Source organism: Penicillium maclennaniae, assembly GCF_028827695.1.
Source record: "Penicillium maclennaniae strain IBT 15551 chromosome Unknown utg000008l:1.0-3552695.0:1.0-3555053.0, whole genome shotgun sequence".
Classification (NCBI taxonomy): domain Eukaryota; kingdom Fungi; phylum Ascomycota; class Eurotiomycetes; order Eurotiales; family Aspergillaceae; genus Penicillium; species Penicillium maclennaniae.
The window spans coordinates 3,519,757-3,546,156 of NW_026623220.1; the positions used below are offsets into that span (position 1 = coordinate 3,519,757).

At 42.3% G+C, this 26,400-nt stretch overlaps 4 protein-coding genes across 4 annotated transcripts; 2 read left to right on the forward strand and 2 right to left on the reverse strand.

Moving 5' to 3' along the window:
- Window positions 1–717: 717 nt before the first annotated feature.
- On the reverse strand, window positions 718–2,736 carry N7477_010266 (ferric reductase family protein; the record flags this gene model as incomplete). Its single annotated transcript, XM_056971927.1, has 4 exons — window positions 718–836; window positions 897–1,935; window positions 1,992–2,608; window positions 2,688–2,736. 4 exons carry the CDS (start codon window positions 2,734–2,736, stop codon window positions 718–720), a joined length of 1,824 nt encoding a protein of 607 aa, XP_056818906.1.
- A 672-nt stretch (window positions 2,737–3,408) lies between these two features.
- Window positions 3,409–4,203, forward strand: N7477_010267 (copper transporter family protein; the record flags this gene model as incomplete). The annotated part of the gene is made up of 4 exons (XM_056971928.1): window positions 3,409–3,535; window positions 3,607–3,889; window positions 3,947–4,042; window positions 4,152–4,203. The coding sequence occupies 4 exons, from the start codon at window positions 3,409–3,411 to the stop codon at window positions 4,201–4,203; spliced, it is 558 nt and encodes a 185-aa protein (XP_056818907.1).
- A 16,283-nt stretch (window positions 4,204–20,486) lies between these two features.
- N7477_010268 (cytochrome P450) lies at window positions 20,487–22,218 on the reverse strand (the record flags this gene model as incomplete). The annotated part of the gene is made up of 5 exons (XM_056971929.1): window positions 20,487–20,781; window positions 20,853–21,401; window positions 21,482–21,734; window positions 21,794–21,873; window positions 21,926–22,218. 5 exons carry the CDS (start codon window positions 22,216–22,218, stop codon window positions 20,487–20,489), a joined length of 1,470 nt encoding a protein of 489 aa, XP_056818908.1.
- A 1,175-nt stretch (window positions 22,219–23,393) lies between these two features.
- On the forward strand, window positions 23,394–25,204 carry N7477_010269 (fungal specific transcription factor domain-containing protein; the record flags this gene model as incomplete). The annotated part of the gene is made up of 6 exons (XM_056971930.1): window positions 23,394–23,786; window positions 23,837–23,870; window positions 23,923–24,152; window positions 24,207–24,296; window positions 24,361–24,550; window positions 24,615–25,204. 6 exons carry the CDS (start codon window positions 23,394–23,396, stop codon window positions 25,202–25,204), a joined length of 1,527 nt encoding a protein of 508 aa, XP_056818909.1.
- Between the last annotated feature and the right edge of the window lie 1,196 nt (window positions 25,205–26,400).

A 26,400-nucleotide genomic window follows, 5' to 3' on the forward strand; every position in this document is an offset into this window, starting at 1 on the left:
TCTTGCCCGGCGGATTCTCGGATATTTCCACGTAGGCTTATCAGGAGTCCACCAAAGACCTAAGGTTGTCTAATTGTGGCCTCGACTGGGTTTCCTGCCTCCTTCAAGGGTCTTTTTGCGGACCAAATCGTACGGCAGTGAGGGCACCACCCTCAGCGTGTGCAGCTAAAAGTTCAGCGTGTGTTGACTAAGCCCTAGGGGCGCCGGCGCTTTTACGCTGAGCTGTAGTAATAGAAATTAGTCAACACACGATGAACTTTAGGTAATAATCTATGCTCAGGATTCCTAGGGTTTATTTAAGATATACTAAACTTATAATTAATATATAGATATAGATAATAAAGAAAATGAACGTGAAAAAAGAACACAGGTGTGAAATATAGAGCTATATATACATAAAGGTGCTCATAACTCCTAGGTGTTGCTAAAGTAGGATTACTGTATAAAAAGACTCATTATTTTCATAAAGCTCGGCGTGTGTCGGAGAACGGGCATATAGTAAATCCGGATTAGTCAACACACGCTGATGGGAACACTTTAGCTGCACACGCTGAGCTGGTACCTCCCGCGGCAGTGATTAGCGGCCAAGCCGACTTAATTACGTAAGGATATAAATTGCCTAACTCCCAGACAATGTAGTACGCTCCCGATAACGACGTTTCATTGAAAACTATAATGACTAAAGATCAATTAGAGGTCGTGTTCACAGAACATTATCTACCATCCAAAGGCTTCGGTGTGAAGGGTAATAACATCTGCTTCGCCCCTCAGCACTCTGCTCTGAGAGTCGGCCACTGCATTCCCAAGATCCAATGTGAGACTCTCTGGTCCACAGCCTTGGATTCGAAGTCAGCACATATTGCAAAAATGCGGCTTGCGATCTGGAAGTGACTTACCAAAGACAAATATTCTCCGGTCGCTGAGCAGAGGAGGGAGAAGCTCAGGCAGACAGGGTCGCGTGTAGTGTACAATCCCAATGTCCGGCACTGTTTTCACTTCTGGAATGCTGCTAGATTTGAGTCCTTCCTCCTGAGGAATATTATCTTTGTCCTGTGGAGCAACCGTCTCCACGGATTCTGTGCCGGGAACATCCTCACCAATTCGGTCTTGGCCTGTGATATAGAAATCAATGTGGAGAAAGTCGGGCTCCATCATCATAGAAACTTGCTTTAGCTTCTTCGAGACCCATTGTGTGTGGCTCAGATGTCGGACCATCCAGATGAGGCGGATGCTTTTCACCACACCAGAGCCTTCCTGGACGGCCTCTGCAGCATGCATAATATGAGGAATGCATGCCGATATACCACTCCCACCACCAACAAACACAAGGGAATCGTATAGCGAGGGCAAATTCTCGACAATTCCACCATATGGTCCGTCGACATGAATGGTTACAGGCTGGTCGCTGTGGTTGACCACGGATTTCAGCAGGTTCTGCGTCAAACCCCGTTGTGCTCGGATATAAAACTCCATCTCTTGCATGTCAGATTCATCTTTGGTAATCTTCCCACTTGGAAGATTAGCGATTGTGAATGGATGGTTCTGAAGAGCTGACAAGTGGGGCATTCGGAGCCAGCAATGCTGACCCGGCTTCCACTTGAGATCCGTTGGAACCAAAAGCGTCACACAGATGGTATCACCTGGAAGGCTCTGGAGTGTGGCCGAGAAGCCCGAAAACCAGTTGCGGTGCACATTGAAAGTCTGCCACTTGGTGAATAAACGCGCACAGTTTTGAAACAGCCAGATTGCAAGCGTCGCCCAAAGATATGCCCAAGAGTCCTTCTCGTTCCCGGTATGCCAAAACAGAAGACCAAGAAAGGCGATATATAGAGGGATATGAATCCGGTAGAACAGGTTGTAGAAGCGATGCCGAATGATTGGCACAGATAGCACGGCGAGTCCCACAAGCATTCCAAGAGGAGGAACCCCAGTATACTGTTTCCATTTCATTAGCGCGGATAGCATATAATCAGACTCGAGTGAATACCGACCTCAGAACCGCCAGGCCTATAGAATTGCGCCCGGAGGCCATCTGCCCCACAGGTCTGAAGGGGAGTAACGATGAAGGGCACAGTGTGAACAATGGCAAGAAAAAGACATAGATAAGAGGCCCATCGATGAAAAATATTGAGCTTTTCGTGATTGATGCCAGTCAGACATGTCACAAGATTCACTTTTCCCGCTAGGGCCACAATTACAGGCATCAGGGCCGTTGACATTAACCCTGTGCGCACTGCTAGCGGCGGTGAACCGTACCCTCGGCGCTCGCGATAATAAGGATGCACGAGGAAGGTCATGAACAGAAAGAACAGCCATGTGAAGATCCCAAATACCAGCATGCCAAGTCTTGGAATTCCCCAACATGCCGCAGTCTCGCCTCCCACAGACCTATAACAGATGGATCGTGAGAGGGCAAGAATCTTGTGAGCAGTCGCACCCAAGAGATTGACGGGCTTCCGAGGCTTTCGGTTCCTGTAAAGGCAGAACATGTGGGCGGCTATGCCCACGCCCAGAATAGCGAGATAGTACCACGTCGTGTAGTGACCGTAATCGAATTGATGGGCGTAGGATACGGCATTTTGGGATGCTTTAGCGGCCCTCTCAAAGGCTAGACAAGCATCAGTGTTGCAAAATGGGTTTGAAAGTGGGAGATTCGTGGTATTTCCCGACGACTTTGTGACTCATACAAACAGCCCCAGTGTAGAGGGTGTCGTTCGTTGCAGTCTCAGACATCATTTTGCACGATAGCGATGGAGGATGTGATCACTGGGTAAAGCCATGAGCAGGTCCGGGCTTTCCAGGTAGATTATGTATTATTTCCACGAAAACGAAAGCTGGATAATTCTAGATCATCGAGCGAACTAAGTTCACAGACCCAAATCTGTGGATACCCAAAGCGCTCTAGAAGCCCCACTATCGTCACCGGGATAGGAAACCACTCACTTGATCAAAGATTAGTTATCCGAGTGTGAATATAACTTGAAAAGTTGGTACAGGGGCGCTCTTCGCTAAAACTAGCGGCAGTACTTCGGTGGCAAGATCTCAAATTGTTTAAAAAAGATATAACCACTTGAGCTTGCGATAAAATTAAACCTTCCTTATTGGGCTTAGCGGATAGATGCGATGAACTTTTGCCGATGTAAAGATCCACACTTTGGCAGGTCGTCACCAACGCTTGGACAAGATTAGCTTTCGGCGCAAAAAAAAAAATAAAAAAAAAAAAAAAAAAAAAACATGCTCATTCCTTCTCAAAAACACAGTTGTCGCGCAGGCGCATCCTTGATTAAATTTGCATTTGATTTCCCAGCGGGCGAATTCAGGGAGTATATTGATTAGAATATAAGCAAATATTGCCGCCATTTATTGGACTGTCTCAAAAGCTCAGTACCGTCTGGTTGAACTGCAATCATGGATATGTCTATGGCGACACCCACAGCGGCAGCAACATCTTCCTCCTCGAGCATGTACATGGGAATGGGCATGGGCAGCGGGAGCTCGTGCAAGGTTTCAGTATCGCAACCCTTCTTTCCGCGCAGTGTGTGATTGGGTTTTAATCGTGTCGTTAGATGCTATGGAATTGGAATACGATCGACTCGTGCTTTATAGCGGAATCTTGGCACATCACTTCTCATGGAATGTTCGCCGGCTCTTGCATTGGGGTCATTTGTCTTGTTATCTGCCTGGAATTCCTCCGCCGCTTAGGAAAGGAGTACGATCGCTTCCTCGTGAGAGAGCATAGGCTGCGCCTCATGGCCATAAAATCGGACAACTCCGTCAAGACTTCTTGTGCAAAATTTGCGACCCCTATGTTCACGCCAACGATCATTCAACAAGCGATTCGAGCCCTGTTTCATATGGCTCAGTTCGCTGTGGCGTACTTTGTCATGCTGTGAGTTTCTCTCTGGCATGCTGAACTCGTACATTATCTCACTCCTTCGCTACCTAGGCTTGCCATGTACTACAATGGCTACTTTATCATCTGCATCTTCATTGGCGCCTACATAGGCTCGTTCCTCTTTTCGTGGGAATCGATTAGTCTTGCGTGAGTCCTTTCTTAGGTGGTATGATTTGTGACGTCCTGCGTGAGTCCTTTCTTAGGTGGTATGATTTGTGACGTCCCGCGTGTCTAATATTGATTTTCTACGCAATAGGGGTAATCAACAGGCGATTGTCGCCAACGAGGCAACTGTGTGCTGTGGCTGATTCTCTTCATCTCAAGCCCATCATACTTGGAGAACGAAAGCACCCTCTCTACCCCATGGGGGGTGGTGGGATACATTGCATACCAGTTAGGGTTTTGGCTTTACTATAGGAGAAAAACGGCGCTAGTGAGTGTATACCAGTTGGACTTCTTGAGTGCATCCCAGTTAAAAATATCGGTCGGACAATACTAATAATTTCAAAAGTTCTAAACTAGCGATACTCCATACCCGGTTTTAATTTTAAGCTCGTATAACTAAGGGAAGAGGTAGTTATAGGGATTCGAAAATCGGACCTTTTTTTTAATAAGGTACGCTTTAGACGGTCGGACGAAACTTAGTTATCCTTAGGCTAGGGACTTATATAAGCTAAATTTAACCCTAAACCCTTTACTTTATTTAATAAGGTCGATTAGTAGTAATTTTACCTTATTAAATTAAGGAAGGTACCTAAGGTAAGCTATTATACTATAATTAATATATAAGATATATTATACGATAAATAGAAGAGAAGATATCGAGAGTATAGAGTAACTTTATTATAGATTTTATAGACTTCTAGATATATATATTAAGATATGTTTCCTATCATCGACCGCTAAAGATATATACTATAAATAGACGCGGATAATTAGCTAATAGCTATTAGTATAATAGTCTCGTATAATAGATTCAGGGTAATTATATTAATAAAACTATATTATAGTACGGATACAGTCACTTTATTATAGTTAGATAATAGGCTTAATAGACTTATATAATAGTCTAGTAGGCAAAAACCGGCACAAACGATACGCTTATATAAGCGAAACTAAGTTATATTATATTTTTTTCCTGAAAGTAAAAGTGCTTCAGATATTATATATTAAATCAGAATATTTTTATCTATTTTATTGAATTTTATAGGGGGGTTCAAAGTTGCTCTCCTTAAGCGGGTATGGATGGTCCAAAATTCCGAAAGAGGTTAGCGTTTGGTCCGAAATTCCCAAAGGGGATATGGTCCGAAATGCATAGGATTGGCTTAGTCAAAAATGCATAAGGTCAGACCTGTAATTTGGACCAACCCGACCCTATGTATTTCGGACTAACCCAACCCTATATATTTTGGACTAACCCGACCCTATATATTTCGGACTAACCTGACCCTATATATTTTAGACTAACGCGGCCCTATGCATTTTAGACCAACCTAACTATTATGTATTAGACCAACCCGACTATATTGGACTAACCTAACCATATGTATTTTTGGACTAACCCGACTATATGTATTTTGGACTAACCCGACCTTATATATTTCTTATTACGCCTATCTCCCTTTTTTCCGATTACTATTCCTTATATTCTATCTTTATCGCCTCGATATAGAATTCGATAAATAGTAATTAGGAGCCTTATTTTCTCGAACCCTATCTCCGCTATATATCGCGTTAGTAGGGGTTACTAATATCGTGCGAGTATAGGTTCGGAGAAACACTTTGTCCGCCTAGCCTCCGCGGCGAAGCGCAACACCCGTAAGCGCATTAAGGAGAGATAGAAGAAATAATAGGAGAGAGAGAAGATAGGCCGGCCGACGAAGTGCCTTATTAAGGCGCCGACGCGGAAGGTCTTAGAGCTATACGTAGGGCTATCGAAGCCATATATATCTATCCTTATCTAAATAAGGTCGATACGTATTAGACTAGGTCACTTCTTATACAAAATTAAAGAAAGGGAATCAGACCGCTATTATTGCGAGTAAGGATCTCAAACGCTAAGATATATCTTACTCTAATACCCGCTATATAGTGATCTGCGAAGAATTATACTTAATAAGGTCGCTCGTACCGACCTTAGCAACACTACAAACTATAATACTATTATATCCTACCCGCGCGCGGCCCGCTACGCTATTACGATAATATATTAAATAGGTCTCTTAGGATAATTCCGATATATTGAGCCGGAACCAGACGATAGCCATAAATAAATTAGCCTTATAGCTATAGGAAGGTTATAAAGACGCTACGTATATACTACCGAACAATAAGACCGGGCCACCGAGAATAGTTAGGCCACCGAAATAATTATTAATTCACTACGCACCGTAATTAACTAAGAACTAAAGCACTTAGTATTCTTCTTTATAAGGGGAATAGAGAACTAACACTAAAGAGGCGAGAATATATAGCGGGGACGAGGGGACACAGAAGAAGTAGAAGACTATAGATATTATCTTTTAGGTTTAACTTTTATATAGGCTTAATTATATATAGGATATAGATATTCTAATACTCTTTTCTATACCGGCCTCTTACTGTGGGAGATCCAGTGGGAGATCTAATGGGAGATCAAGTCTTTTATCCTTCGATAAATAAAAGAATATTTCCTTGATAGGAAACCTCAGGGTATGATATGATGATTGAAGAAGAATTATTTTTTTCTTATAGAGAATTGCGGACATATTTATATCCAATCAACAAAATTCTAGGCCTATATTAGACTTACATTATTTTAAGTCTAGGCCTGTCTTACTTTGAAATCAATTATAGTCTAGGCATCATTTTTAGTCTAGACCTATTGTCAAGGTATCATTTATAGTCTAGACCTATTGTCAAGGCATTATTAATAGTCTAGACCTATTGTCAAGGCATCATCAATAGTCTAGACCTATGTCAAGGTATCATCAATAGTCTAGACCTATATCAAGGCATCATTAATAGTCTATCCATAGAACACCTTTTAATAGACCTATTATAATTAGGTGGCTTTTCGTATTTACCTGACCAATTATAAAGATCATAGTCTTCTTAGATGACTAAAGGTAATGCTGACAGTCCTTACTAATGCTGACAAAGATAATACTGACAGTCCTTAAATATGCTGACACTTAGAGACTTTCTCCTTAATCTTCTTCTTATCCTTATTAGAGAGGGGGAGCTTACCCTTATTAATAGTAGATTTAAGGGAGTAGGCGTAGGACTTAAGGCTATTCTTAGCCTAAATATAGCTAGCCTCGGCTTTATCCTCTTCCTTATATTTCTTAGCCTCAGAGAGTATATATTCGATCTCTTCCTTAGAGAGATAACCCTTATTATTAGAGATAATAATCTTATAGGTCTTTCCTATTAAGATTCTGGAGGTGGGAAAGTGTGTTCCATTCAGTAAGTGTACGAAGGAGTAGATATATAGTAGCCGTGCGGACCAATACGGGTCCGTACGGCAGAAAAAGTTGGGTAACGTGACCGTTTCCTAGTAATAAGAAGGCCCTATTATTATATCCTCCCCTACTAAATAGGATTATATCCTTATAATCTCGGGTATATATAGGATCGGACCTAAGAGTCCTAGTTAGTTTCTTAATATAATATAAATAGAGATTATTAATAAAAGAAATATATTAAGGACAGGGATATTTGTTCCTAATAACAACCAAATATTTCTAATAGGTGCCGAAATATTATTAAAATAATAATATACGGGTCCGGGTATAAATAAGGGAACGAATACACGCAAAGTTATTATATTAACCGGTCGCGTAGGGTATAAATAAATTAGTACGTTATTATAAGAGAGGGTCCGGATAAGCGCGTCGATCGTAGGCGATTAGGGCCGCGCGTGCCCTATTAATAATTAAGCTTAGCTAATCAGATACGTTTGGGATAGATTATAGCCGCTATAGCGGTATTATTTATTATAATAGAATTAACCGGATTAGTAAGATTATAAAGATTAATAAGATTAATAAGATCACGAAGATTAATAGGATTATAAGAATTAATAGGATTAGTAAGATTACGAAGGCCCGATTAGGAAATCACTTAAATATATATGTTTATTATAGGTAAGGATATAGGCGCGTAACTTTTTGGCCCTTTTTTTTTCCCTTCTTACCCTCTCTAACCTACTTATTTCTTTACTATTTTGTTCCCTTTTATGCTCGTTCGCCTATCTTTAAGTATCTTCTAGCTAATATCTAGTATTTATTTTCGCTTACTCGTAGGTTTATTATAAAAAACCTTAAAAAAAAAAATTTTTCTTTTTATTTTCGCGCGTTATAGCCACTCCGATTAGCCCTTATTATACCCGTAGCCGCCCGCGCCTTAGTCTTAATCCTTATCCTAATCCTTCGGTCGCCCCTATTTATTCCTCTTCTCCTCCGGTTACCCCTACTTCGTTCTTTATTAGCCTTAATACTAAAAATAACCTAATTATAATTAGTTTTATTACTTAGTTTAACTATATAATCTTAAATATACCTATTTAGACTAATATCGATTAGCGTAATAGGAAGCCCCGTAATTATAAGATAATAGTGCCTCTTTATATTATTTAGGCTTACTAATCTACTATAGTCGCCCCTATTAGTGAGTTATATAATTACTGTTCTCGCGGTCTAGGCCCGTTCGTAACTTATCGCGTCCTTATATATAATAGGTTCGTTATCTTTAGTAGCGGTTATATAAACTATAACTTTTTTAGTACTAGAACTAACTATTCTTTCTGTGCGGACGAGTTTCTACCCTTATAGATTCTATATATTATTTGTGAGCAGAATCCGGATAGTAGCTTTCTTTGTGGAGCGGAAGCTTTCGCTCCCCTTTCTACCTTAGTTATATCTATTACCCCCTAAAAGTCTCTTCCCTATTTAGGTCTATTTTTTAGAGATTATAAGAGAACTAGTTCGGCTAAGTCCTCTCTGTCTTCGCGCCCTATAAAGATATTTAAACTATCTATATCCCCTTTATCCCTATCTAGTGCCTCGGTCGGTAGCCCTTATCTAGTTTTGCCCTTTAACTCGCGTTAATATATAACTTCTTTAACTAACACTAAGTTTATTTCTCTTAGCCGTGCGAAGGACTTCGCCGGTATTTATATAGTTATACGGGAGCTTTAGGCAGTTAGGGACTATCTTAATAATAATATTAAGTACCTTAAGTTCTTCCTAGCGCGTTATCAATAGCTCTAATCCCCCCTCGCTATACCCGAAGAGAAGCTAAACCCCTTCGCTATAGACTAAGGGTAAATACTCTATTCGGTTTCTTTTTTTCTTTTTTTTTAGTGATAATAATAATTTAATAATAAATAATAAATTTTTATAAATAGCCGCGATATTTTTCTTACTTTTCTTATTCGAGTATATAATTAATTATCTAAGTCGTATATAATTATGCCTGTTCCTATATAAATAAATTAGTTCTTATATAAATAAATTAGTTTATCGCTTTTAATAGTATTATTATTATAAATAGGCTATCGAAAAGTTTACGTTCGCTTATATTAGCGTCCCGATATTACGAAACTTTTTCCTAAGAAATATCTTCCTTATCTTCTTTAGCAGATAACTTAGAGGCTTTAAATTCGTAGTTATTTACTTCCGAATTCTATTTATCTATATCCGATTCTTACTGCTTAATCGTAACTAATAGTATTTATTAATATTGTGTCTTTACCCTTTCTTTAGTAATTATATATCTTATAGCTAGCTCCTCCCCTACCGAATTAAAGCGTACGCCTAAACGCTTAAAATCTTCTTACTTCTTTCTAATAAAAGTGGATAGATCTAAATAGTTAGGGAGTTCCTTATTATTTTCTAGGACCGCGCGGACCTCTTTAGGCCACTTAATCTATATTCGGGCCTAACGTAAAGCTATATAGGCTACCGAGGATATCTATAATATCTTTAGATTATCTATATTCGCTTTTAGTAACCTTAATCTATTAATAAGTGTGCGGAGTATATAGCCGTTAGGCTCCGCTAAAGTATAAGTCCTAAGCGGGTGGAACTAAAGGATATAATAGGGTCCGAACCACTTACTTTTAAATTTTTTCCCGGTCTTATTCTAAATTAATATCTAGTTATTTAGCTAAAAGCTAGTTTTTATAACGAGACTATCTTATATACACTTTATCCTAATAGCCCGCGTAAGAAGTAGTTCGTTCGCTTTCGTATGCGTATTATATAGATTTTGGATAGTATTAGTGTGTAAGGCTTCTATTTTTAGGCTATTAGGCGGATCACTAAGGATTTATAGATAAATACTATATACTAAATAAAATAGACTAAATCCTATAACTATATATTTATATACTCTCGTAGCAAAAAGTGCTTAATATAAATAAAGATCCTAAGCTCTTATAGGCTTATTTATTAGATACTTAGTAAGTATTTATCTAAGAATTCTATTTAAATTTTCTACCTTCCTATTTATATAAGGGTAATAGGGAGTTATTATCCTATATTAGGTCTTTAGTATTTTTATAAAGTAATATATAGCTCCGGCTAGGATATTTAGCCTATTATCGGAGATTAGTTCCTTTAGTATACTATAGTATACGAAGATCTTTTTAAAAAGAAAGTATCTAATAGCTTCTTTAGTAATATCTATTATAGCTTATATAACTAGCTAACTAATAATATAATTAATTACAGTAATTATCTAATAGTTACCTTTCGGTATAGTAGGTAGCTATTTAATTAGATCTATTCCCTAATATTTAAATAGCTAAAGTCTTATAGATATTATTAGCTACGAAGCTTCGCGTTTAAGGCTCTTCCGTAATCCTTACGAGACTTAATAATTCGGATAAGTTCGCGTAACTTCTTTAATATTATAGTATATCCTTAGCTACTACGCTCGTAGGCGAATAACTCTATTTAAGCCTAGGTAACTAAGATAGCCAAACTCCTAATATAGGTATTTTATTTATTCTCTATATTAGTGAGATTTTAAATAAGGCGCTTAAATCCTATCCCTATAAGTAAAGGTTAATTAGTGAGTAACCGTTACTATATCCTAATTTGGATCTAAAAGCTCTTAATAGCTTAAGTTTCCTATATATTTTAGGATAGCTCTTACGATAGGTTTCTTATCCGGAAGGGTACGATTTTCGAGATATTATTCCGTAGCTACTAATTACTTCTCCTCGGGAACGCCTATAAATATATATACTATATTTAATAAAGCGTTCTATATTAGTTAGGTCTCCGATATATTAGCTAGACTATCTCTTAGAAAATCTGGTCGCTAACTAATAATATTAGGTACGATTACCTCCGAACCCTTACAGTATTAGTTCTCTAGGTTATATTCCTAGAATTTAGCGACCTAATAAGCTAAGTGTTTACTATAGGTTATAATTGTCTATAAGTATTAAAGACTTATATAATCTATAATAATAGTTATTTTAGTACTATTCTCGATATAACGGTCCTATACGCGTAGAGCTTCTTTTATAGCTAATAGTTCTTTTTCCTAAATAGAGTAATTTAGCTCCGTACCTTATAACTTTCTTCTATTAAAAGCTACTAGGTAAAAGCGTTTATTTATATCCGATTAGAGCAGAACTATACTAATAGCCTATTCTGATATATCCGTTTCGATCTAAAAAGGCTTATCGCGGTCCGGTTATTTTAGGATAGGCGCTTATATTAAAGCCTCTTTTAGTCATATAAAGGCACTTTCGTAACTAATTATCTATTAAATAGGTCTGAACTTATTTTTTTCGGATAAACGCGTCTAGTTCCTTTAATAGTCTATAGAGTAATATATATATTAAGGTAAAGCCTTTAATAAAGTGTCAGTAATAGGTGGCTAGACCTAGAAACTAGCGAACTTCGTGGATATTATATAGTCGTGGCTATTCGCGTATAGCCGCGACCTTTTTTGGTATAGGGCGAAGTTACCTATTTCTAATAATATATCTATAAAACTTAAGTTCTTAGGTCGCGAACTAATACTTTTAGGGTTAAGTATATAGCTCCTATACTTCCAGTAATAATAACACTTAGTTAATATAATTATAGTATTCTTCTAAGCTATAGGAAAATATTAGGATATTATTAAGATATACGACTATATACTTACCTAAAAGTAGACGGAGGGTATTATTTATAGTCGATTAAAAGGTCGCGGATATATTATATAGTCCGAATAGTATTACGAGCTATTCGTATTTGCCCTAGGTAATATTAAACGCGGTTTTCTGGATTAAATTCTCTGCTATACGGATCTGCTAATATCTAGATATAAGATTAATTTTTAATACTATCTTTGCGGTTCCTACTATATCTAAAAGCTCCTAGATTCGTAGTAGTGAGTAACTATTCTTTACCGAAAGTCTATTTAGGGCCCGGTAGTTAATATATATACGCTATAAACCGTTATATTTCTTTACGAATATTACTAAGAACCCCTAAGGACTACTTAATAAGCGAATAAGTCCTTAATAATTAAATCTTAGACCTATTAGGTCTATTCGTTTAATTTCTCGGATAATAAGGAATAAGTATTAATATTTACTAGATAGGCGTCTTTAGTATTAATTTCGTGTGCGACTAGACGTTCCGGAGGGAGGGATTCGGGCAGTTCTACGCGGAATATCTTATTATATCTCGATAGGATTTCCTATATATATAGGTCGGAATACCTTAGTGCCCCTAATATTTTCTTTTCCTTTCTTTTAGGAAGATCCTAAATAGCTATAAATATTCCTTATAATTGCCGTTTCTATATTATACGTAAGTATTATTTAGCGGAAATCAGATTTAATCGGGCGCTAACGGTTCCTTTTAGACTAAGGGTATTCGCGGATAGGGTAATATACGTCCGCTTATAATCCCGTATAGTTATAGTTCCCTTAACCTAGTTAATAATAGGGTTAATATTTTATAAGAAGTCTCTTCTAAGGATAAAGTTAAAATCCGGGAAGTCTAAAATCTATATTTCTAGGATTCCTCGCTAGGATCTAATCGTAACCGGAACCTTTAGTTTCGCCTATATACGGAGCTCTTCCCTATTTAGGAGCTTAACCGTAATAGGGTTCACAGAGGTTAGTGGCGGTAGGCTTTCTTTTAAGCGGTTCGCAATATTTAGAGATATAAATATATATAATATATCACTATTAAGTAAAGCGGTCACGGTCGGAGATAAAGGAGTCTTTCCGAGCGAAATTAGGTAGTAAAGGAGGGAATCGCTTAGGATATTTAAGGATATATCTAGACGTTTTTCGCCACGATCTTTCTTAATTAGATCTAGACGGTTAAGTTCAGAGAGATCGGGCGTATAGGAAGCCTTACGGATGCGAGCGGCTAGGGCTTCGTACGAAGACGCCTATATTAGTTTTTTTGACTGGCTTTTTCTATCCTTATTCCTATCCTTATTTTTTTTCTTTTTCGGGGCCGGGTAATCACGTTTATAGTGTCCCTTTTTATTATAATTATAGCAAATAATAGCAGAAAGGTCTTATACTTAGGTTAGTATTACACTAAGATCTATCTCGTCTGGGTCCGTACGCTTAATCTATCCGCCCACTATTATACCTCGTTCGAATTTAATAAATCTTTAAATAATGTCCTATAGGGCGGTAGAGCGATCTTATTCTCGATCCTTAGCCTAATACTTCTTTAGGTTCACGTTCGCACCCTTTTATAACAATTAAATTAGGATTGGCTCGGGAATATCTATATCACAATCGTACGCAGCCTATTATAGGTTAATTGCGTATTTATAGAATAAAGTTTGCCCTTACCTTAAGTTCACGAACTTATCCTATCGCTTTTCGGGTCCAAGATATTCCGAAAACTCGCGATTAATCTAATCCTTATAGGCTTACTAGGTGGTAATTTTGTCGCTATATATTCCTATAACCTATTCCGTATACGCACGCTAAGTTTCGGCAGCACGGTATAGCAATCTAGTAGGCAAAAACCAGCACAAACGATACGCTTATATAAGCGAAACTAGGTTAACGTGGTCGGTAAGCGAGTGGCGCATGTAAGCGAGCGGCGCACCCGCCCACTTTTTCGCATCTCCGCGCGTCCATTTATCTTCCATCAAGCACTATGCCTCCAATTCGTGTCGGATCAAGCCAGGATTCTGTCCAGCAAGAGGGCCGTTTATCAATTGCTATACAAGCCATTCAAAATAAGGAAATCACGTCTATACGCGAGACGGCACGTCGATTTAATGTGCCTGGAACCACGCTCCGCCGTCGACTACGCGGTACTACAAACCGCGCTGAACGTCGCGCAAATGGTCATAAATTGACCCAAATCGAAGAGGATATACTCCAGCAACGGATATTATCGCTAGATTCACGCGGTGCAGCCCCTACGCAAGCTCACGTACGAGAAATGGCGAATATTCTACTTGCGAAGCGCGGTTCTACCCCCATCCAGACCGTCGGCGAAAAATGGGTATATAACTTCACCCAGCGCCGTCCAGAGCTTAAAGCTCGCTTTTCTCGACGCTATAATTACCAACGGGCAGAACAAGAGGATCCAAAGATCATTCGAGCGTGGTTTGACCTCGTACAAGCCACAATTCAGCAATATGGTATCTTACCGGACGATATCTATAACTTTGACGAGACTGGCTTCGCAATGGGCCTCTGTACGGCCCAAAAGGTGATTACCCGATCAGAATACTACGGTCGGAGATCAGTTTTACAGCCAGGAAACCGCGAGTGGGTAACTGTAATTGAGTCAATTAACGCTTCGGGGTGGGTGCTTCCGCCGACGCTTATTTTTAAAGGCCAAAAATATAATCAAGCATGGTTTGAAGACCTTCCACCCGACTGGCGCTTCGAAGTTAGTGCAAATGGATGGACAACCGACGAGATAGGCCTTCGCTGGCTTCAAAAACAATTTATTCCGTCAACAAATTATCGTACGCGTGGAAGATATCGACTTCTAGTCCTCGACGGACACGGGAGTCATCTAACACCAGAGTTCGATCAAATCTGCGCGGATCATGAAATTATCCCAATCTGTATGCCACCGCATTCCTCGCATTTACTTCAGCCTCTTGATATCGGATGTTTTGCTATTTTAAAGCGTTCATACGGCGGTCTAATCGACCAAAAGATGCGGCTCGGGATCAACCATATCGACAAACTTAACTTCCTTTTTACATACCCACAAGCTCGCGTCGACGCTTATAAACCAACTACAATACAAAATAGCTTCCGAGCAGCAGGATTAGTGCCGATTGATCCTCAACAAGTGCTATCAAAGCTTAATATTCAACTTCGGACGCCGACACCTCCCATAAGCCGCGGTAGTCAATCAAGCGCTTTTTACCCACATACGCCCGCGAATATCGATGAGCTTTTAAAGCAAGCATCCTCAATCAAAGCTTTCTTAAAGCGACGCTCAAAAAGTCCGCCATCGCCTTCGCAAACCGCGTTAAACCAGCTTATTAAAGGCTGTCAGATCGCAATGCAGAACGGTATACTTCTCGAGCACGAAAATAAGCAGCTACGTGCCGCAAACGCTACGCAAAGGCGAAAGCGTGCTCGTAAGACTAGATGGATAGCCCACGATGACGGTCTATCCGTACGAGAAGCATTAGAGCTCGAGGAAGCTCATGAGGAGCCCTCTCAGGCAATTCTAGCTCCACCAAGCCTACTACCGCAGGACACACCAGCACCGAAGACGCGGCGTCCACCCCAATGTACTAATTGCGGACAGATCGGACATAAGAGGAATACATGTAAAGCTAGAGATTAATCAATATAAAGGCGTTGTGGTCGATAAAAGTGTCAAGATATAGAGAAAAAGTGGGCGGGTGCGCCGCTCGCTTACATGCGCCACTCGCTTACCGACCACGTTATATTATATTTTTCCCTACAAGTAAAAGTGCTTCAGATATTATATATTAAATCAAAATATTTTTATCTATTTTATTGAATTTTATAGGGGGGATTAAAGTTGCTCTCCTTAAGCGGGTATAGATAGTCCAAAATTCCGAAAGAGGTTAGCGTTTGGTCCGAAATTCCCAAAAGGGGGTATGGTCTGAAATGCATAGGATCGGCTTAGTCGAAAATGCACAAGGTCAGACCTGCATTTTGGACCAACCCGACCCTATGCATTTCGGACTAACCCGACCCGGTGCATTTTGGACCAACCCGACCCGGTACATTTTGGACCAACCCGACCCTATGTATTTTGGACTAACCCGACCTAACCCGACCATAATATATATTTTGGACTAACCCGACCCTATATATTTCTTATTATGCCTATCTCCCTTTTTTTCGATTACTATTCCTTATATTTTATCTTTATCGCCTTAATATAGAATTTAATAAATAGTAATTAGGAGCCTTATTTTCTCGAACCCTATCTCCGCTATATATCGCGTCGGTAGGGTTCAAAAACTACTAGTATCGTGCGGGTGCGGGTTCGGAGAAACACTTTGTCCGCCTAGCCTCCGCGGCGAAGCGTAACACCTATAAGCGTATTAAGGAGAGATAGAAAAAATAATAGGAGAGAGAGAAGATAGGCCAGCCGATAAAGTGCCTTATTAAGGCGCCGACGCGGAAGGTCTTAGAGCTATATAAGAGGCTATCGAAGCTATATATATCTATCCTTATCTAAATAAGGTCGATACGTATTAGACTAGGTCACTTCTTATACGAAATTAAAGAAAGGGAATTAGACCACTATTATTATAAGTAAGGATCTTAAACGCCGAGATATATCTTACTCTAATACCCGCTATATAGTGATCTGCGAAGAATCATACTTAATAAGGTCGCTCGTACCGACCTTAGTAACACTATAAACTACAATATTATTGTGTCCTACCCGCCCGCGGCCCGCTACGCTATTACGATAATATATTAAATAGACCATAAATAAATTGGCCTTGCGGCTATAGGAAGGTTATAAAGACGCTATATATATATTACTGAACGATAAGACTAGGCTACCGAGAATAGTTAGGCTACCAAAATAATTATTAATTCACTACGCACTATAATTAACTAAGAACCGAAGCACTTAGTATTCTTCCTTATAAGGGGAATAGAGAACTAACACTAGAGAGGCGGAGTATATAGCGGGGACGAGGGGACACAGAAGAAGTAGAAGACTATAGGTATTATCTTTTGGGTTTAACTTTTATATAGGCTCGATTATACGTAGGATATAGATATTCTGATACTCTTTTCTGTGCTAGCCTCTTATAGAGGCCGGTTTTCCTTTATATATACTATTTACTATAAGCCGCGTATCTAGAGTTACGGATAATAAGTTCTGCTTCGGATTTAGACGAAGCGCCTATATAGCCTTAACGATACTAGTGTGATCACAGAAGGTGGTTACCTAATATATATACTGGTGCAACGGATCTCTCGGTACCGAGAGATCTCGTTATGGCTTTTAGCCTATGGGTTAAGCGCGAGCACCAGCGTGTGAGATCTCAATAGAAAGATCTATCCTTATATTCAACATATAAGACCAGATTGTATTGATCACGTGACCAATTTGGGGCCTTCTATCAAAATGATATTTTGACCACTTCTGATTCTGGTCCGCGGCCCTCCCCCAAACGATAGGCGGGACCATTTTCCTTCAGGGGTAAATAGTCCGCCTTCAGGCATAAATGGTCCGTTCCTTCGGGGGTGCCTTCGGGCATGCCTTGCCCGCGGACTTCGACCATGGTCTTTGGTAGACCTGGCCCTCACCCGCGGGTGACCCTCCCGGACCCTCCACCCGCACCTCATCTTGGCGGGTGGAGGGTCCGACTTCTAGACCCTGAGGGTCGGGTATCTCTATGTTCGACCCTCCGAGGGTGACCCTCAGGGTCACCCTTAGGACCCACACGTGACTAAATTTAGCAAAAAAGTCACTTTTTAGGCAGAAAACTAACTTTTAGGTGTCAATTCGCTTAGTCAGCGCATCTAAAAGAGTAAAGCGTGTCCTAAATAGGTAAAGCGTGGCTTATGCGGGTAAGTCGGACCCTCCGTGGGTGACCCTCAAGGGACCCTCGGAGGGTCAGGGTCAGGGTCAGGGTCGGTGAGGTTAGACCCTGACCCTCGGAGGTGCGGGTGGAGGTTCCTGATCTTGGACCCGCGGGGCGGGTGAGTGCCAGGTCTACCTAGAAGTGATTCGTGTTATAGCGGATTAGGAGAGATCGACTTAGGTCAGTTTTGTTTCGGGGTTAATTCGGTAGCGTCTCTACGCTAGAACGTAGCGATAGCCTCGGGCGATATAGGCGTATCGTTACCTTCGGTAGTAACGCGAGAGCGGAGGACACAGTCATTAATAGATATAATTCCTTAGGTAATCGATAAAAGAAGAATCAGAATTATAAAGAATCTATGTGTTTAGGGTAGAAAGCCTGTCGGTTAGATAAGAAAGGATATCTAAACTAGGGTATAGTATTATAAGAAGCAAGACTGATTCTTGCTAAGTCTAACTTATCTGGAAACCCCCTCGATTTAAATATGAATCGGGCCGGAGTCTTACTTATTACACTGCGGGGTAGACCTTCACCGCTAGTCCTTGGTATTCCTTTATATATATAGTGGGAGAACCGGTGACATAATAGCCTATGTGTGGCCTTAGGCATAATTTAATGTCTGTAGTGCATAGTGTATCTTTAAGACACACTTAGAGATAGACAAGTTATCTACCTAATTTATTCAGGATTCACCTAATTTCTTCTATTCATAATGCAGCATTAAGATTATCCCGTACGGCCGCAACAGGGCATCAGTACGGCCTCATCCAGCGTCCTCTACACCAGGCAGGCAGTGTGTGTGTGTGTGTTGTCCAGTCTGCATCGCCAGACAGCCATCGAGCCGTTCCCATTTCAATACTTGATATTCTTCAAAGGAAATTGAGTGGAAGACTCGGAGAAATTGGGAGGGTCGGAGTTGAGGAAGGCCCAGAATTCGGCAGCGCTGTCGGTAGGCTCACCTTCGCCGTATGTAGCCATGACGAAGACGACGATCTTATCAGGAGGAAATTGATCGAGATTGTTGAGATCATAATCAGTCAAATCTGCAGTCATTGCTTTCAGCCCAAAGCGCATGCTGCCTTCTTTGGCTAATCTAGCGGCATAGCCTTCCGCGGTGCCAGTCTGGGATCCATAGAACACGACACAATTCTTATCGGCTTTCCTCATTTCTGAGAGGATATCCCTTGGATTTGTTTCTGAAAAATTTTCACCTCCCACAGAATTGTGACTCTCACTCTTCTTAGGCAAAAGCTTTTCCTTGGTAAAAGAGATAATGCCAGACAGCAAAATTGAAAGAACTATAATGTCTCCAACTTGTAGCATTTTGAGCTATTGCTCCTTTCGGTCGTCTTCAGTTGTTCCCTAGCGAGATCAAAACCAAAAAAAAAATCAACAAAACTGTGTCCCCGGCATCGAACCCAAATATGGCTTACTGTCGCAAAATTGATGGAATATCGGTGGCAGTTTAAATAACAAGTGCCTATGAGCGTTCTCGTTCTGCTAGTCTATAGAAAGAGCTTCGGAATAGCTCCCCCTTTTCATATCCCTGGCTTCAAACTCTTCGGACTGAAATCTTGGGCCCCCCATTAGATTGAAATCCGACCCCACTGTTCCAGCAATGAAATCAGCCCCATCGGCCATGGGATGCCCGCCACCAGGCTGATGTTTGGAAGTCCTTTGGCCAGGTGGCTAAGGCTGAAGATGGGCTGCCTAGAGTTATGAGCAAGCGATCCAAGGCAGTCCTTGACCACCCTGAGATGGGAAATGGAACTTCGGATATGTTAAAGCATACAAAAGAGCAAGGTTGTCGGAGATTTTCGAAATCTAGTGATATCAAGCAGTTTATGCTACAGGCGGCAAGTTCGCTCACAAAGAGGAGACCTTTGTGCTAATTTATATCATTTTTACTTTACCAGGGCTAGTGACTGAGTTACCACCAGGAGAGAAATCTTTGAGCATCAACACTCAACATGATCATTTCAAGGAACTGATGTGGTACACGACGCGCATATCAGGGGACGGCGGAACAGTAACGTGTTCCCTGACACGTATGACCACGTACCACGTACATAATTGTGGAATTGATTCCGATGTTGAACCTTTGCTTCCAGTCGAGCAAGCCTCATATTACACCAGCATCTATTTTACGGTCATTTCTTTCAGCGAGTGGACTGGCTATGCGAGACTGTGGGCGAGACTGGACTGAAAGTTTCTGTGTATTTTTAATGCCACATTCAAAATTGCACTGGCACTCGATATCCAACATAAGGCAGCGCCCATTCCGGGCTCGTAGTCAACGGCGTACCAGACCCACAGCGTTCCATGCCTCTCCGTCAGCCACGACTAACTGGTTCACCTTCGGTGTCTGGCTTTCCCCACTGACTGAGATATGCTTCCCTGACCGCCTCGGCGCGAACTTCGCTCCTTGGCACAATCGTTGCGGGAAAGTCTTTTGGTTTGGAATTGAAACCTGGTAGAAAAAAAATATAACTTAGCCCCGTTAACAAAATGCCATACTCAAGAGGAAGAAGATGGCGGACGACACAGAGAGTTTTTTCTACTGACCAGTTGTAAATGCCAAAGGATCAGGCTCTTGTACATGTCCGTCTGGAGTCACGTATTTCCTGAAATTGAAAGCCCACAGTAGCCGAGCTGTCAGAATGAACAGGCTGTATTCGCCTATATGCTGACCTGGACAAGCTCGGCGCCCGAAGCCAAAGGCCCAGTGTCCGCGACTCGCACCGTACTCCACCCCGTCTGTTGATTGAGCAGTTGGGAATGATGGGTCGATAAAGCGTCCAGGATTGAATCTGTCCGGCTCAGGATACATATCAGGATCCATGTGAATTGCCCTACATAAGAGTAATATTGATGTCAGCTTCCTATTCTGGAGTGGGCTGACAGAGTTGCAAGAAAGACTCACCAGTGGTTTCCAACTATAGGAGTATTAGCCGGGATAAAGTAGTCACCATAGCGGTCGTCCTTTACGGACATGTGCAATATGCCTTGCGTTACAATCGGGCGCCATCTGAGGGCCTCTTTCGCGACAGCCTTGATGTACGGAAGGTCCCGTTCGTCTTCAAACTGCGGCAGACGGTCTCCACAAATATCATCCAATTCCTTCTGTGCCTTAACTTGAACTTCGGGGAATAGAAGGAGTGCCATTGTTAGGATTTCGAGAGCGCCAGACGTTGTGCCGCTACCAGCCTCGAACATGGTGCCGCAGGCATATGCACCTTCGTCGTCGGTCAGGTCCTTTTTCTCCCCCTTCTTAAGAAAATCTTTGGCAAAGCAGTCACCAACGGATGAGCCACGGTTCAGCTTATTCTTAATGTCTTGCAAAAGATTCGTGAAAAGGGCATACTCGAATTCGTGGGCAGCCTTGCCTAGACGCTTGAATGGTGCCATAAATGAAGGCATGAATTTCAATACAGGAATAGAATCCACAAGGAATGCTCCCGGCTTTGCAGTACTATGTTTGCTCAACGAGTCAGCAGTTAGAATGGACACTTATATTGTGATCCTTGGACCTTTATTGGCGAGTAAACTTACTGTTCAAGGGTGTCATTGACTTGAACAATATTCTTAATATATTCTTCCTTGCCTGTTATAACCGGCATGTCGTATGTGAGACCCATGACAAGTCCGCTCGCGTAGCGATAATAATGACGTGCGAAGTCTTCAGGCTCCTGCAACAGATCGTATAACAGTTTACGCGATTCGCGATCCTGTCGTGGTTGGTAGCTCAATGCTTTCGCAGGCATTGTCATCTGGTGGATAAACTTCCGAACTCTTCTCCAACGGTCTTTGAAAGAAATTATCCTCAGCAAAAGCGACCTCAAAGATGACGGGCGAGGAACCCACCTCCGTAAGGCATCAAAAGGGGGCGAAGATTGCCGGATAGAACCTCGCATGCCATGTAAGTCTGCGGCCGTGAAGAATAACTACGGCTGTTAGAAAATAGGTTCTCCAGTCACTAGTCAAATTTCCACTTGCTTTTGACCGCGCCGCTCCAAGAGTTCCTTGGCCGTGTCGTTGTTCGACAACACAATCAAGCTTCCCTTGCCAAGTTTCACTTCCATAATTGGCCCATGTATGTCCGACCATTCCTTAAATTTGCGCCAGGGATAGTCGTTAGGGATCTGGTGTAGATTTCCGAGCAAAGGTAAACCAGGCGGGCCCGGAATGGGCTTGCAGCCAGGCGGCAATTTCTGGTGTTTTCGAACTGCTACTGCGTTGTAAAGCAGAACAGCCAAAAGGGAAACAGCAGCGAGAAGCAGGAAAGGCATTTTTGTTTACTAACTGAAGCAGAATTTTGGAGCTGATGCAAAATGGAAGTTATGATCTGTTCCTGATGAGAATCCCAGCGCAATATATTGTTCACCGCAAGGCCATTCGTGATTGGACCGCGGAGACCCCGGCACTCACCATCCAATCTGCCGTACACCAGGTGGGGAATTCCCAGTGGAGTTTGGTTCGAAATCTTTGGTTTGGTTCTTTGGTGTAGCGTATAGCCCAGTGGCTTGTGGGGACCCCACACCCCACACCCCACACCCCGCACGCACAAATTAACAATGGCGTACACCCCGCGCCTTCAACGTCTATCTCTCTAAACCGGAAATCCAGCGCCTTTCCGTGAGAATCCCGCAAAAGCCTACCACCCAAAAATGACAGGCATTAATGACAGCAACGGTGATGAGCCAGCCTTGAAACGCCAAAAAATCCAGCTGCCACTTCTCCCTTGTCGCCTAGGCAATGAGCTGCCAAAGTCGACTCGGAAGAAAGCCGCGGAGGCTTGTCAAAAATGTCGAGAAAAACGCATAAAGGTCCGTTATCCATCCAATCAAGCAAATAGCATCCACGCTCTGGATGAGAATTAACAGCTTGCAGTGCAGCGGAAAGTGGCCTTGCGAAAGCTGCGGCAGGAAGGGCTACGAGTGCAGTTTGAAATCTACAACACAGGATGACCATATTCAACTGACCAAGTACGCCCGTGTCTTCTAAGATTGTGTTATATTTCCATTCGCGCCTAATCATTTGCCAGTTTCATGAATCAAATACTCACGCGGCTATGTCGAGTCGAAGAGATCACACAAAGGCAACCTGAGGATTCTGGAGTAAATGAAGGGACGAAAACAACACGAACGCTCGAGGCCACTGATTTCGCTGGAAGAAATCATGGGCTTATCAAGGACGGTCATAAAATCTCCTCTGTCACAAAGGTGAATCCACAAACGGGTTGTTTCGAGTACTATGGTATCTGCCCGTGCTGTTTCCCGTCCGATTAAACAATGTGGTAACGATCCCTGTAGGCGAAACTTCCAGTTTTGTTATAGCCAGGTCTCTAGCAAAGAGACTGCAACCTTGTGCAGACCAAGTTGATCCATCGCCTCGCGTTCAGGACGATGGGCAAGTGCAAATGGGAGACTGGACCACCGAAACCGATATACTTGGCTTTCACAACATGCTAGACTCGTACGACCTCGTCATGCCTCACAACGTAGCCATCCGGCAATATCGGACGCTCCAGGAGGATGTCGCAGATCGGCATTCAGAAAACTTCTTCGCCACAATTCATACCTACTTCCCAATATTCGATATTCCAAGGTTTCGAGCCAAGTACTCTCGCCTAAGCAACCTATTCGGCTCGAATCTACTATTTGCCCCGCCCCGAGAGAACCAGGCTCAGCAACAATCGCTGTGCCTACTATACGCAGTTCTTGCTCTGGGTGCATTATATGCCGACGATGATGACAGCTCATCCTGGGCTTCTTGGTATTTCTCCGAGGCACAGGAGCTGCTCGGTCGCTTGTTTGATGCAGTCAGTTTAGAATTGGTGCAAGCAGGAATGTTCATGGTAAGATCTTCTTTTTGAACTTCTTTGGACCTGAATTGACTTTGAGGTAGGGAGCGTATGCACAGCATGCTCTTAAACCAAGTTGTCTGTACAATTCCCAGGCTCCGTGATTGGATACGTAACTGACGTTTTACAGTGGCCTATAACCTGGCGGGGATCGCAACTAGAATGGCATTTTCAATCGGCCTAAATGTTGATTCCAACCTCACATCACACGGCTGGGACGCTGAAGAAGGACGGCGCACGTGGTGGATGATCTATATCCAAGAAGTGGAGTTGAGCGTGGACTCCGGCCGGCCAATGTCCATCACCAAAAGTGACATTGTAGTCGACCTTCCGAAGGACTACGGTGAAGTTGGCACGACTGTAATTATTCAACCTCCCTCTTCCGTGGCAAGCAAACTAACGTCCTGATGCTAGTCAGATTCAAATCAGCTACACCAACCGATGGCTGAGTTCATAAGAACCCTTGCGGGAATCGCTCAGATCACCCGTGCTATTTTGAAGTTTGTGAGTAATCAATTACTGTAGTCGATGATGTGATGAAGTATTGACCATTGTCAATATATCGTAGGTTTCGAGATGTGGCGGCGCTACTGGCACCAAGAGGTCGTTCGTCAGCCAGATCCCGTTATTTGACGATCGGTTGAACCAATGGCGGCAATCGCTCCCCACCCTGCTCCTCTTCGAAGATGAAGATTTTCGTCGAGAGCCTGATATTGCTAATAGCTGGATCTGTCGCCAGCGAAGCAGTCTTCTTGTCCGTGAGTGACAATGCTTACTGCAGGAGCATCCCGGTTTATTGAAAGATGTCTAACGGAACATCAGACTACAATCTCGCTCTTATCATCCTGCATCGGGTTCCTTCCACAAAATCAGACCCCTCGGCGGCTAGCGACCTAGTCAATAACTCTCGGTCCACTTCCATACAAGCTGCACGTGCTATCATTCTGCATGTGCATGGCTTGTTTGAGGCCGCGCCTTGCCTAAGGCAATGGAGATATTACTGCTATTATTGCCTACAAGCCACATTGGTACTTTTGATGAAAGTCATCGACGAGCCTGCGGGCGAGGAAACTAAGGAAATTGTCACAGTATGCCAGCTGAGCGTCAGCGTCTTTAGGCAAATTAATCTCAGAGCTGCTAAACGGTGCGCTGAGATAGTAACCCAGATAATTGAACGTTGGAAGAGGCAACAAGACGTTAGGAAGGTCGATTCAGAAGATTCGTGGTCAACCTTTGATACACCCGCGGGAGCAACGCGTCTAGAGATTATGCCAGAGAGTTATGATTTGGACCTCCCCATCAATAACGATATGTGGTCCTATTTTGCGGACTCAGAGATGCATTCGCGCTCGTTCGAAAATTGGGTGGATATCTTGAATGCGGAGGACCAGGATAAATTTCGAACCACTTAAAACTAAAATATATAATAACCTATCTTGATTATCTCGCGGTCAAAACACTTGGTGAAATGTGGAATGCTTGCGGAGTCGCCGTTGTGGTCAAGACGCAACCACCCTCATTGAGGATTTAAAGGCGCCTTGTGCGATCAGGACCAGCCAGGGCATCTGCCTAGAGGACGGCGGCGAAGAGCTACCTACGCGATAGATTTATCGTTCTCAAGGAAAGATTGCCAAGCCATCTCGGCCTTGCCATACACAGCGTCAGTTTGGGATTTGTATTCCTGTGGGATAAAATGAGACTCACCTCCTCAAATGCATTGTATGAATAAACCCACCCCTGGGACTGCGGATCCAGCCTGAGAAGGTTAGCGCAGCTTGATAATAAGAGACACTAGTATTGTTTTACCAATAAAAGGGATAACCTGGCAGAGGTTCTTCGAGTTGTTCTTCCAGCATCTTATCTCGCTGCTGCTGCTCTAGGCCGTCTCGAAGATGATTGGTATGCCGCTAGATATTCTAATTAACGGCCCTGCTGCGTTCAATCTGGTATGTACTTACCTGCCTGAGGCTCCCTTTCACCATTGCCAAGGAGCGCGGTTTCCGCAGAGTCTGGTATGTTTGGAGGAGAGCTGGGAGATCTGATTTGTCATGTGCGTTGGCAATGAGGGTGCCGAGGACTGCTGCATCCTCTAGGGCTGAGTTGGCTCCTTGCGCCATGTAAGGCAACATTGGATGACTGTGGCTCGGTCAGAGTCTATTTCAGGTACGGGGACAACGCAGTGCAAGACCAACCAAGCGTCGCCCAGAAAGGCAATCGTTCCTTTCTCATTGTACCACGAATCCATTTCAGTGTCTGCAATTTCCAGTCAGGCTAATAGGTCGGGTTGTTAGGATCCAAAAAAGAGGGAAGGCTCACTGTCCATCAAACGCCACTTTTGAACTTCAGGAACAAGTGATAAGAAGCGCTGTAGACTGCCCGGCAAGACCATCAGTGCTGAGTTGTTAATTGCTGTTCCGCCAAGGGGCTCACAGTGGATCCCAGTCACGAAAAAGTTCCTTCATTTCACCAATATCGCCAGGAGCTTTGGATACATTCTCAGGAAGGTCGTCGGGAACAAGAAGCACGATATTAATCATCGTGTTGTTGCGCAGTGGGTAGTAAATAACATGACAGTCGGGCCCGACCCAAAGATGCACTCTAGGTTTCG